Here is a 13,969-nt window from a genome sequence, read left to right on the forward strand (position 1 = left end):
TCGCGTCGCGGAGATTGAAATAATGCGGGCAACAGATAAGACGATTGTCCGCCGCCGCTTTATGGACGCCGACGTCGGGGCTGCGTCACGTGGGAGAGCGAGATGATTGCTCGAAATTTCTGCCGTACCAGCCATACCTCGATTTTATTGGATATATCGGTTTTCGCGTTCGGCTACAGCGAATCGCAGTAATATTCTGACACTTTTGAAAGGACACCTTTTTTTAACACTGAACTTGGATTTTTTTTGGAGAAGTTAGAACAATTTGTTTACTGCATGGCGTGGGACAAAATTTTTGGAAAAATTGCAATTGGTCAGATTCACGGAGCTAGAAGTTGTTCTTGTGCGGGCCTATATCGAAAATTTTAAAAACACATTTTGCAGGTCTGTATCGATTATACATATCCTGAAAATTTCATCAGATTTTCTCTTGTTTCAGATTGTTGGATCGGCGGCTACCCGCCAGGATAAATTGTGCATTATCTAGATAAATAATTGTTGAAATTTATGATTAACTTACCGCTGGTTGAGCTGTACTCGCCGATATACCGCCTGGTCAAATACCGCACGACCACGGCTGAAAGAAAAATGGGAAAAAATTAAAAATCCGTCTCTCTCTCTCTCTCTCTCTCTCTCTCTCTTTCTCGTTTTCTATTCGAAATATTATACATTCAGTGAAACCGGTAAATCTGAAACTGAAAGGTTTTATCGTCACTGAAAATTGCAAAGTGAAAATTCGCTGTTCTTATTTGCTCTTGGAGTCTTAAATACCGACTGATTATAAACGCTTCTGATAATTTCGTTGGGGCAGAATGTATCTGGCAGTAATATCTTCGCCGGTATCAGATCGAAAGAACGAAAGTGGCGCTCGTTTGTTTCTTAATTTTAGCAGGAACAGGTTCACGCGAGTGAAAAGCAATTAATCATCGATATAATTTCTCTGTTCACACGTAACCTCCCCCGAGCCCCCCGCGCAAGCTTTTCAATTCCACAGGTAGAGAAATCCGGTTTCTGATTTTCAGATAATGCGCGACGAGAGCCCTCGAATCCATCTATCAGTTGGTTGCGTAAACTTGTTAAGTATCCGTTAATCCTGCTAACACGAAAATGCGTCCCGCCGATGCAGAAAAATTGTACCCGCTGACCACCCATTTAATTAATCGCAAATTTAATTCGCGGAATCGATCTACGAAAAAGACGTCCACGTTCGAATGCTTAAGATGACAGTCGTTAAAGGAGAGGAACTTGAATGATTAATTCAGAAGACATCTCTCGCTCCCATAAATAGATTAGCGAGTTCGCGTGAATTCATGTACGGTAGCAGCTCGAGTATTCGTGTAACCTGACGTATCGCGGGTAATTTACACGCTTTTCCTATTCCAGCCAGCTAATTGACGTTGATAAGTTTGACAGGTGTCTCTCAGCTGGTGGAAAATAACCCGTTCCCATACGTGTTACATACGCATTCCGCTGTTCCGCTCCTTTTTTTATCAAATTTATCGACGCCTACCATACGACATCGACGCGACTTTTATTGCAACGAATTTCGACTTCGCGAACAAGCTACTTTCCCACTCGGCAGTACTCGTTTTAATTCGTAATTGCTGTATGGTTCATTGTAACTTTTCATTTCGCAATTACCACTTCATTGTAACTCCTTATTTCGCAATTATCGCTGCCTTGCGACTATTTATCTCGCAATTACGCCACTTCGGTGTAATTTTTTATTTCGTAATTACTACTTCGCTTTAACTTCTTGTTTCGCTACTACCGTTTTATTGTAACTTTCTGTTTCATGGTTTCTACACCGCACCTTTCGATGAATACTATGGTAAGGTGATCTGTTCAGTGAATTAACAGAATTCTAAATGATAAGTGTTCATTCACTGAACAGATCAGCCTACAATGCTTCACAATGTGGCGACAACTCGGTTATAAATAAATTAATTCCGTGTGCTTCGATTCCACCGTAATTGACTCGACTTTGCGGCTCGAAATTCGGATCTCCGTGGCACAATAAATTTCGCCCGATCGCTGGAGGGGATAATTGAAAGTACGGGATCGATATCCGCACTCCGGGACCAGTGACTTAATTGAATTTTGGTCGATTCGCAGCCAAAGTGGGCGTGCAACCTAACACGAACAACGTCGAACCGCAAGCAATCGTGGAATAACGCACCGTACATCATTAGCCACGATAAAAGTATTCTGTTGCCGACACACAACACACCTCCTGTCGACAGCTCGCCGACCGAGCGACGCGAGAAACACGCTAGGCGATCCGCGAAGCGCCTCTTGCTTACTCCATTCCGTTTCAACCCTGCAATTTCGTGTGTGCAGCAAGATCCTCCGACATCCTATCGATCCATAATTACACGCTATAACGACCTAGCGCCTCGAAAAATTCCCTATCCGACGATTCCCTTACTGCCCCCAGGGGGCGAGACTCGATAATTCCACGATATAGACCAGAGCGGATTCTTTTCGCCCTGCTGTTAGAAAATTTCGAGAACGGTTCTCTGAAATGTTCGCTGCACGATTGCTACTGTGGCCTGTGCTCCTTATGTTTGCTCTTTTGGAGTTTAGAAATTGACGGAGTCGAGCACGAAATTGGTGTGCGCACGTCCTGAAAACATCTTTTCAAGAGAATCTTAGCTACTTTTCATGCATCCTTACATCCCATCTTTTCCGAAAAAGCACATCCTAAAGAAAGATTTTTTTTCAAAGAATAAAATGGATATCTAAAAAAGTCTTAATACAGCATTCTCTCTTAAAAAGCATATCCTAACACAAACAATTTCACACAACTACGAAAAAGAAAAACCGTAATGTCTAGTTTTGCTATATTACTTTCCTGTGTCGTTCCCCCACGTCCCTAAGCCCGCAACAATTTCCCCGAACAATTAAACCAGCGCTGTTAACGAGCCCGCTAACAAACGATCCGCCTCGGAAAAGTGTAATGAAAACGATCCGAGTATCGGGTCTCCGCCGCCTCTGCCCAGGGAAGAAAGAGCGTATATCGTATGAAATAAGTAATAACAATAATTAATGGCCACGATATACAGGAAATGTCGTCGGGAGGAATGTCCGCGGTGCGGTGCACTTGCGTTTAGAGGACGGTCGCTTCATAAATTTCTTCGTTACTCCGCGGTTCGTACGCGAGGGACTTAACATGTCGCGGACGTATAGTATCCTCTCTGGTTCGACCCTTCAAGACTTATTGAGTACATAGAGCCGCGGCCCGTACTCGTCCAGCATCTTCGTACACACAGACGTGGATACGGGCACAAACGCGCGCACACTGTTTATAAATCTGTCGTCTCGGGCGACTCCGCGGGCCTGAAACTCCTCTCTCAGACCGCTCCGGAGGACCCGAAGAGGGTTGTACACGGCGCAGAACTTGATTCGCGAAGTGAGGCAACTGGTTCGCTCACTTCGCCGGCGAAGTGAACTGGTTGCCGGAAATTGATGAGACTCCATGAAAGAAGTCAGACGGGAAGCGCTCTCCAGCTTATGGCTGTGTCCACGCGAGCAAGAGAGCCTCTCCTCTTAACCCTAAATCGCTTAGGTGGTTGCTCTAGAACTCGCCGGCAGGCTGTCGTCAGACTAACGATAATTTGAACACATTTATTTTACATTCAGACGAGTTTACATTCAGACGGTTGGCCATTCTCGATGCTGAATTAAATCCTTACTAAGTTGCGCAATAAATCTGTACGAATTGTTCAAGACCAAACTATATCTCCGCGGAAACTGATAAACAATAGTAGAAAGAAGGACAATGAAGAATTCAGACATCCCCCGATGCCTCTGCACGGATAACCGATGTTCCACTGTACCTGGAAGATTCTTCTAGCCGCCCAACAAGATCCATACTAGTTTGTCCAGTTGCTGCAATAAGTTGGTAGAAACCGAGCAAGTCGCCGGTTATAAAAACTGTATCTCCAGGATCGAAAGGATCAAGCTCACCCACGCTGCAATGTTCAATGATCTCTTCGCTCGCTAAGTGGCTCGCGATCGCAATCGAGGACGCAGATATGTGCCGCGTCTTTTGTTTCCGAAAGATAGAAAGCTCCGGTGTCGAATAAAACTTGCCCGAAGTGGGACGGGATCGCTTCGGGAGCGGGCAGGAGGCTGACATTTGAAGCGTTCGCAATTTGTACGCGGTGTCGAACTCGAATACGTGTAAACTCTCTAGCCGCGCTTCGCGTACGAAAGTTCAGAGCCGAGGGAAATTCGAGACACACCGTATCAAGATAGGTAGAAGTTCACCGTGGCGCGGCGTGAAATTTATGGTCGTCCGGATCTCTCCGGGGCCCGAGAGAGGGCCCCAGAGTTTACCAGAAGGGGGTATTGTTGGCATCGGGGCCCCCGGTGTCGTTGGGAGAAGAAACTCGTGAATGCCTTCGTCTAGTTCATAAGTCCTGAATTGAACGCGTCAACGGGCTTATCGGGGCCTGATCTCCGGCGTACGCGCGCTCGTAAATACAACGGTTGTATTACCCGACGATACACGATAATGCATATCATTAAACAAATTCATAAAACGCCAGATAATCAGAGTTATGGGGGGGCTTAATCGCGTCGCGGTTGTCGCCCGCGCGCGCGCGCGCGCGCGTGAGCGCACCACCACGGTAATGCCATGTCTGTTCCCAGTGGATCGAGATCCAGACTGTCTGCCTAGATCGTCGGTTTTTTCCTCGCGGTAATGTTTCTTACAATGGGAGGTTGATTTTCTCGACACGGATTGAAATTTATGGACGCGCCTGTGGACGTGTCGATGTACCGAGACCGGAAGTGGAGTAGATACGGACTGATAGATCCAGAGATGTGGATTGGTGTCACAATACGCATACGTGTTCTCTGTATTTACGATGCTGAACTATGTTCGCGCAATCAGAATATATTATAGAGGTGTCCAATATATTCAACACTGACAGCTGGCCATTTTATGTAATTTTAATTCTGCGCGTAGAGAGGCGGAAAATTGTACAAGTGATAATAAGGTAGGTACTTCTGCATCAATGGAAAATATGCTATGTTTCGACATTTTTTTAAACGATGCTAGTGGAGACACAAATTTTAAACTTTGTGGGTTTCTTTATCAACCTTTGAAGAATGTGCAGGAATTTTTTTGTACAGGAATCAAAATTTTATCCGGAGTTGTGGCAGTTTTACCGGGAATTGGAGAATATTGTTGCGTTATTTTAAATTTGTTAACACCATTGTCATAAAAGGAAAAGTAGATTTTTATTTAACTCCTGGCGCACAAAATTGTATACAAATCCAGTCCATGAAAAATAAATTCATTGCCTGCAGTAGTGATATGTAAATAGACTTCTTTAAAAAGAAACAAAGAAGAGGAGATAAGAAACGACCCGACCTGATCCACCTGACCAAGAAACCTTGCCAGGATGCGACCAGGACAAGAGCACCGAGCCTGCTATGCAGCTCGGCGCGTTTACCGTGCCGTGAATCGGTCTTTTTTACCCTTGCTCCTCTTATCCACGGTGATCGTGCCCGTAATTACTATTTTCTTACGTGCACCGAGAGCTTTATCCGCCGTGAATCTATCTATAGACCACTGTACGCCTTGCAGACAAGCATCGCGCGTCAGCGAATGGCACTGTGCTGCTCTTGGGTGCAGCCCCAACCCGTTGCAACTTGCAACCGCAGCTGTATTTCGTTCCCGTGCACCCGCGCATCTTCCGAGCAACGGGCACGATTCTCCGACGAGCGACTTAATCGCTTTTCTGCCTCCTTGCTCGTGTTCCTCTTTCGTTCGTGTGCCGATGATACACGATCCCGCTTGTGCAATCGATCGGGAGTTCATTATCGGCGCGTTTTCATCACTGCCCGGAGCAAAACGTTCCCAATAATGTGTTTACACTAAAATTTTTGGGCTTCTCATTCTACGAGAAGCTGTCTTTCTGGTTAAATCTCCCAAAAGAATTCCGTAGAATAAATTTATTTAATTTACGGTCGTTGCTTTACTTGTCCATTATCGTCGACGAATATACCGCATCGTTTTGCAGTCTATTCCACAGTAATCGTTCCGCATAATTATTATCAGATAACCAACAAGGTACAAGCTTATCCCGGCACGACCAAAACGACTCTTTTCCAGCGACTCGACACGGAGGAAATATTGCGAAATGATAGAGTTTTTGCGAAGACCGACGCATACAATATGGCCGCTCGTTTTATTCGGTCGCTCCATCATCCTGTTTGATTATTCATATTTGTAACTTCGGGCTTCGACGCGGTCACATGAATCACGATGCACGAACAAGGCTCCGGGCCGTGAATTCAGCTACGATAATAAATCGTCGCGAATCGCTGATTCACTCTTTACTTATATGCTCATTTATGCGCGTGAGCGCAATCGTCTCTTCAAATCACCAAGCGCGTGTACGTGTGCGTCTGCGTGTGCGTGTGTGCGTACACGGCACCGAATTTGTTTCTCTTCGAGAGCAAAAATTCGCGCTGACTCGCCTCGCTTGTAAAATACATATTGAAACAACTGGCGGAATATATACGAGCAGATTGCGTTTCAATTGTCCTTCGCGAATTGAAATGCTAAAATCGAGCTTGAGAACCTTTTATCCTGACTTTTGTACGTCTCGCATGCGTAATTAAGGAATATTTTAAGTAGCTGTTCACGTTGTACTGTTTCTCGAGTATGTTTGTTGTGTTTTACAAGTGATTCTTGAGTGTGACGTTAGATAAGGGTATCTGAAGTGCCCTTGAAGCTAATTACATCGATAAAAACATAGTTCAGTGTTTCACCTTGTCGGGGACGATAAGCTGCATTAACAATCAGTTCAACCTTTAATTTCAAATTGTAGTTGTAAAGTGTTGAAAACTGTAAAAACACTGTGATAAAATTTGCACCTTTCGAGAAAAAGTACGTCGATACGTGAGAATTTGATCAATTTATTCCATTTCACGTTCCGTTGAAATCCTATAAACAAACGTGTTAATGGTATATCTATCGCCCTTACAGTGTAAGGCTTACGCCAAGAGAACGAAGAATCTGAGTCGGCCATAAAAGTGAGATTAAACGAGAACGAAGAGTTCGAGAGCAGCATGAAATAACGATCACGTGGACGCAGAACGAATGGCGGGTGCATTGTATTTTTTTTTCCCCGTCTGCCCGATACTTTTTTACCGTGCTGGTAATAAAGCGAGCCGTTTAGCCGAAATGAATTTATGAATACTCCGCGCGACATGGAAATGCGCCACCGGCTTCCAATTGCCACTTCAATAGGCGCTAACGCAGATAAATGACCCGAACCATAATCATCGGCATTCTCGTCGCTTCCAGGAGCTTTTCTATTAGTGCATTCTCTTCTCGAGACCCGCATTATCTTTAGGTATTGCCGCCGCGAAATTTCTGCTCGCGCGTTTATAGCCGAATTTTATAGTCTCTACGAAACAAACAAAAAAGCGGATTCTAAAATTTTATGCGAAATTCCTTCTCGTTTCGGACCGTTTTATTAAACGATTCGTGTCAGCAATTCGGCATGGGTTCACTCGAATTGATTAATTCTGATTGAAGCTACCCACATACTGCTCTTTATACCTGAGAGGATTGTAATCATAAACACTGTATTTTACTACTGTTCTTGGATATTCATAGTGATCAATATGTAGATTTTGTGCACCTCCATTTTCGTAAATGTTTACTGTTCAGGTGAGGATTCTTTTTAAGAATGTGTGTATAGCAATTCAACATTTTTTGTGAACACAGACTAGCAGTTACATTACCCTTAACAGTTTACGGGCAGTCCATTAATGAGTCTCATAATGACTACGCTACATCGCAGCTTATCATTACTGATCTTGGCTAAATGCAGATCTATTTGATCAAACTACTGACAAACGACGCACATTATACCTACGTAATACTACACTATCATTCTGTAAGATATTACGATTTTATTCATTAAAAGACGCTAACCGGAGATGTCGTTTTGCTCGTTCCATTACAATTAACACGGGGATTGCAAGAATTTCAGGTAAGTACGGAATGCGTGGAACCCCACCTAAGTAATAACTTAAATATGTTGATTAAGTAATACGCAGTTAATGAAGAACCCCAACAGAAATTTTCCAATTACATTACTCGAGACGACTTGATACTTTACGACGCAGTTGCGGTCGCTGCAGGAAAATTCATTAAAAATCCCTCGGATATTAATTATCCAACTATATATTATAATCTAACTCCATGATCGAAGTGATGTTGCTAGAGATATTGCAACGGTGTTCGAATTTGCTAATAACCAATTAAGAGGAAGAGCTGTTATAACGAGGCACGGTGAACAATTTCTAAATTATTTTCATTTCTCCACTGTTCGGTTCCAAAATCACAGAAAAGTTGCCCGTGATCGAGAGAAGCAAATTAAAATGTAAAAGTTCCGATTGACTTCTGGATTGTTCCAACTAACCACCAACAGATAAATCGACGAACACTTTTCTCCGAGACTTCCACAAGTCCTCCGCGTCTCCCATAATTCCCTTGAAACCGCGAGTAATCCTTCAGCGTACAAATCGCGTAGAGATCGCGGAGGCTCGCGGCCTGAAGTCTCAGAAGTCGGCGATCAGCCGGCGCGCGAATCGTTTAATTTGCCGTACGCGAGTCGAAAAGATTCCTCGTCTCGGGATTCGATCGAGGGTAGGATCCAAGGATCCAACGGACAACAAAGCGTGCCGAGCGATTCCAATTAGAAAGAAGACGGCGCGGCGGGACGGTCCTCCTCTCTGCCGGCGAAAAATACCGTCGTCATCGGACCGAGCGGAAGGATTCCGCTAATTCGATTCCAGCCGGCGATTTGTTGTTCCCGGTGCTGGAAGCGTGGAAACACAGATTCCCCGGAAGCCGATAAGGTAGGAAAGCATCGGGCCGGTGCGTGAGCCCGGCATGCAGGCCCGAGAGCAGCCAGCGAGCGCGCTCGGTAACAGAACGGATGTATCGGATGTCCAGATCTCGCAACCTGCCGCTGCCGTGCTAGGATTTTTCGTAGCTCAACGACCTGCTGACCACTCTTGTGTGATATCCGATAACGTCCACGGAGGTCCTTATTATACCCAGCAGGACACTGGCTCTCTCACGACTTTTACGGATTCCCCCGCGCGCCGGGAATATCCGCTTTCTGATCAAACGCTCCTCGTACTCCGCGCGCACGAGGAGTGTGAGAACGCACGGTGGAATCGTCAAACTATTATGACCGGATCAACAAATTTTCGTTGATGCGCTCACAGGTGCACGGCGACCCCCGTAATTCGGCGCTATAGAATTTCGTTCTGGCTAAAACTGTCTATCCGTATAACAAAGACGTTCGGATAACCGACGTGGTCAAATACCCGGGACGTAAAGATAACCGAGGCGTTTGTATGATTATGACGTTCGGATAATAGAGGTCGCTCGGCTATACGTGCATATGTCCGACGATAAACAAAAGCTTGAGTGCATAAACAAAGTTCTAATGTTCTACCGCGATAACGTGCTGTATGCTGTACGCCACCCCCGACAGTTCGATCGAAACTGGTTATGTACACCACGTTTTTGTTACGTGGTACCTACTACTGATTTTATAGTGTTCATCAGTATGCGGAATAAGGGTTGAGTGGTTTAATGGAACTTTCGGCTTATTTTTGTTTCATTTGTAATTTCTTGAATCTACTAGCTCTGTGAAGACACACTACCGAAGACCTTAATTACAGATTTATACGAATCTTCGTGTGAACATTTATTACTGTAATTTTGTTCAAGGAAAAATTGTGAAAACTTGTCTACCATGGTTGATTTTAGATACAGTAACCAGAGAGGCTGATTATTGCTGACTATTTCCACTTGCAGTGGACTGTGATAATCCAATTATGTCGTCTGTGTTTCGTAAGTCTCGCTGTAACTCAAGTTCAGTTTATATAAAATTACTGTCGGAAACAAAAGCTGTCACTGTGGATAAATATTATACAAGTAGAATTATCTCGTGGCGATCAGACAAGCAAACTGAATTCGTTCGCATAATATCGAATTTCGTGCAGACAAATGGTCAACTAATATCTGTTTATCGTTGCATCAGGAATTCGCGTAAGCATTCGTTCTCAATAATAATAAAATTACCCGTGATGTTAAATTATTTAAATACGATGTAAAAAAAAAACATCGAGCAATCAACGCTCTAACGAACATTAATATCAACTTACAGAAACCTAGGAGCACTTGTAGCAGTATCGGCCACACTAAGACCCAAGATAATCCAACGATCAGGTTACCGATATTAGGCGTTTCACTGATATCGTCGTAATAAAAGTGGAACGAGGTAACACACTCAAAGAGTTGTTTAATTCGCAACTTTCGACAAGTTTTTATCAAAACGTTATCATACTTCCCAATATTCTAATTCGATATAATAAAGCTACATATTGATATTTACTACTGATTTATAAACTGTTCCCGTCGCGTTCAAGAAAAGATAATTTCTCAATGAAAGTTTCAAGGAACGGAACTCTATATCATTTCAGAAGTTTCCTTGCAAAAACCATTAATAGCTTTAATACCATGCCATTAATTGCAAAAATACACAAAGAGTTAATCGCGATTTAAATGCAAACAAAAAAAAAAGAAAAAGGAAGACCGACGACTCGCCTGTACAACGAAGAAATTACACGTTTATTCATGATATCAGTTCCGCGGCTTATTAATAGGATTAATTCGAGGTCGGTGAACTATCTTATTGCCTTCATTTACTCGCTTTGTATGCGTCGTACGACTGTCGGAGCTAACTAATGCACTGTATTATACCAAAGACTATACGTATTCATCTTAACGGCACTTTCATTCAATCCGTCGTTGGGGTATTAGATGGACGTGCAGAAATTACACGCTTTACATGACACAATATTAGTACCGTCCATAATAATTAATACCCCGCCGATATACGTTTGTACCAGCACCGTGGGACATACTTTTCCATTATCTGTGACAGTGAAACGCATTTGTATGGGAATGAACCACCGCACGATTAAATTCGCAATTAAAACGACCCAAAACCCACAATTAAAAAATTCTTACTTGAAAAAAAAAAAGAAAACACACTATAATACAATTCTAAATATTTTAACATCCATTATGCTTTAACCCTTAGCACTCGAATGACGACTGTAAGGCGCCACTAAAATTCCTGTATCATTATTCAAAATATTTTTACATTATTAAATTTGTTTGTATTTAATAAATTACTAAACATTTCAGTACGAGTAAATTGCACCATTTTCGTATGTATAGCATGGAAAAATATATATAGAAATATAGAAGGGAGATATTCTAGGTCGGAAAAAATGTTTCGTTTTGGAATTAAAATGGCTTCGAGTGGAAAGGGTTAAAAATAAGTATAATTAATATAGGCACAATGATTGGGTCCCTTGCCCTATTAGGCGGTAAAATACGAATAAATGTTGAAATTACCTGACTTTCCGACTCTGGGGCCGCCGAGGACGACCACCCTGATTCTGTTGACGTTTGTCATCAGACGTGGATGTTAGGTGTCGTCCGAGCCTCGCTTGCACATGATATTCTCTCCGATCGACACTGTTCTCGTCGCTTTTCACTCTACGCGCCGTTCATTTCATTTTAACGACGTTAATGTGCATCTCAATCGCGCACGCGCGCACGGGAGCCGGGAACGCGACGGTTTATGGGTAACGAACAACACACAAGCGCGCCACAATACGAAATCCTCGGTAGAGAGGCACACAGTTCGCTACAAAGCGGTGAACATTTACAGATAACGAACTATCGACGAAACTCTCGTACTTGTTTCGTCCTGTGCGTGCCGAGCGAACGGTTTTGTAACGAGGATAAAAAAGATCGATTACGATCGATGACTGTGTTATTTGCTCCACCGTCAAGCTTCTATTTGTTCGGGCTGCGACGCAGCAACCAGTAGCACCGGTAACGTTGGTTACTTGTTCCGCTTCCACTAATCACCTCGAACCGTAGGGACAGCTTGCACGGCCTGCACGAAACCGCGATGTTCATTCCACGCACGCTCCTCAATGGCGCGATAAACTCTGTTGAGTCAGAGCCACCTCTTTTTAGACGCGTCGATTCTTTCGAAACGTCGCTCGGTTACCTCGATTCACTCGCAATCCTCCAGCAATGAAAACTGGCGACGAATTGTCACAGGCGATTCGAGCGACTCCCAGACGGCGAGTCGAGGGAAACAAGCTGTGCGTTTCCAAGCAATTCGACACACGACAGTACGTACACGTCGATACCTCGATATATCACTTCCCGCGGTTCGAACTTCTTTTATACGCAGATCTGTCGCACTGGACGGCGTCCGAAAGTTTCTCGGGCGACAATGTCACACACCGGTCGATCGGTCGGTTCGTCCCGGCCGTTGAAAACGCCACTTTCTGTCCCTCGATTTCTCGGCTCGTCCGATTTCTCTTTTTTGTTCCCCTCGAAAACTTCACTTTCCACGTACGGCCGCGCGCGCGCGACCGCTGTCGACGACAAGGGACGACGGCGACGACTGCAACCTCTCTGGACCACAGGCGGTTAAATGTCGTCGTACGGCGGCGTTCCGGTCGCGTCGCGGGAAAACATGCGGGCCCGTGCGCCGACACGCTGCGAATAATAACACAAGAAACGATTCAAGAAATGCTGTCTTGCTAGTTCCATTTATAACGGGTCGACGGCCTCCCTCTCCTCATCGTCTCTTCTCGCTTGGCGCCGCCAACGTCGCGCTCGCCCCGTTCGGATTACGAAAAGGGAAAAAAGAATGTTAGAGACGTGTATACAAGAGCTCGGAACCGCTCGCGAGAGCGCGCGCGCAGCCGAGCAACCGACCCAAGCACCGACAGAAGAACCACTCGCTCCCGCGGACGGGCAGACGAATACTGGAAGCGAACGCCGCGCAGAACTAGACTCCGAGCACCGCCCACGTGCTCTCGCAATTCCTGCGTCGCGCCGCGCCAATTTCTTTTTTCCCCTCTCGCGATCTTTACGGGCCGCTGTTTTTCCTGTCGAACGATACAGACGACAAATCACTCGAACGCCGCCACCTCGATTAACACTACAACTACCGAACCAATCAGCATGATTTCTTCTTTCACGATTACTGAAACTATGAAAACGTTTCCGCGAGAAATTTTTTAATATATCTCTTCTTTGGAGTACATGTTACCAGAAAAATCTTGCTGTCATTATAAAGGGATAAGTCCAAGTCACGTTTAGGGCTCGGTAGTTCTAGCGTTAACACTCAGCCGACTGTACCGTTTCCACCGCGCTCGGGGAAGCCAAACTGCGCTGTCCACCGCGCATTTTTCGGAAGTAACACTATTTGAAATCGAAAAAGTCCGAAAATTATTCATGTGATCAATGGGGTCAGTGCCTGATCAAGGTAGCTAATAATAACAGAAAACCAGGAACGCGTTGCCAAGGTCAAAGTGGGGAGATCTCCCCGATCGGTCGGCTAAGTGTTAAGACAACCGGCCGCGTTTCGAACGTCACATTTTTGTTTACCGGAACCCTGCGAACTTCGCGACATGTTTCAGCGATCCAAATACAATATTTTCAGAAAATACGAACAAAAATTCCGTGACAGAAAAGCTACCGGCTCCCCGAATATCGTGCTAGCAAACAACGACCAAAAAGAATATGATTTTGTTCGTGTGGCATGCACATCACGCGACTGTGTTCAATGCATTTAAAACGAGCAACAAAATAACATCTAGCTATCAATGTGCCGTGCTTTTTTTTTTAAGTAAACAAGCGGTTAAACGCAATTTGTGAATTCACCGTGTTACACCGCGAAATTTGAATTCCGGAAAATACCGTGGTTGGAACGACGCTACCATCTGTACGTACTCCTTGAAATACTTGTATACGAAAGTGTAACATCAATATTATATGATTCACTCTTTTCGATTCAGATCACGAGATTAGATAGCG

The 13,969-nt window shown here is 44.4% G+C and overlaps 1 protein-coding gene across 1 annotated transcript in view; it reads right to left on the minus strand.

Annotated features, from left to right (window-relative positions):
• The window catches only part of LOC143358417 (ras-related and estrogen-regulated growth inhibitor), a 73,111-nt gene extending 60,944 nt beyond the window's left edge, over positions 1 to 12,167 (minus strand). Inside the window, exons 1-2 of the mRNA XM_076795556.1 lie at positions 11,477 to 12,167; positions 521 to 577 (exon numbers count right to left, since the gene is read on the minus strand). Coding sequence (XP_076651671.1) covers positions 521 to 577; positions 11,477 to 11,537 — 118 coding nt within the window. The 5' untranslated portion in view covers positions 11,538 to 12,167. The remainder of the gene's footprint in view (positions 1 to 520; positions 578 to 11,476) is intronic.
• Between the last annotated feature and the right edge of the window lie 1,802 nt (positions 12,168 to 13,969).

This window comes from Halictus rubicundus, chromosome 10 (assembly GCF_050948215.1).
Source record: "Halictus rubicundus isolate RS-2024b chromosome 10, iyHalRubi1_principal, whole genome shotgun sequence".
In the NCBI taxonomy this organism is placed as follows: domain Eukaryota; kingdom Metazoa; phylum Arthropoda; class Insecta; order Hymenoptera; family Halictidae; genus Halictus; species Halictus rubicundus.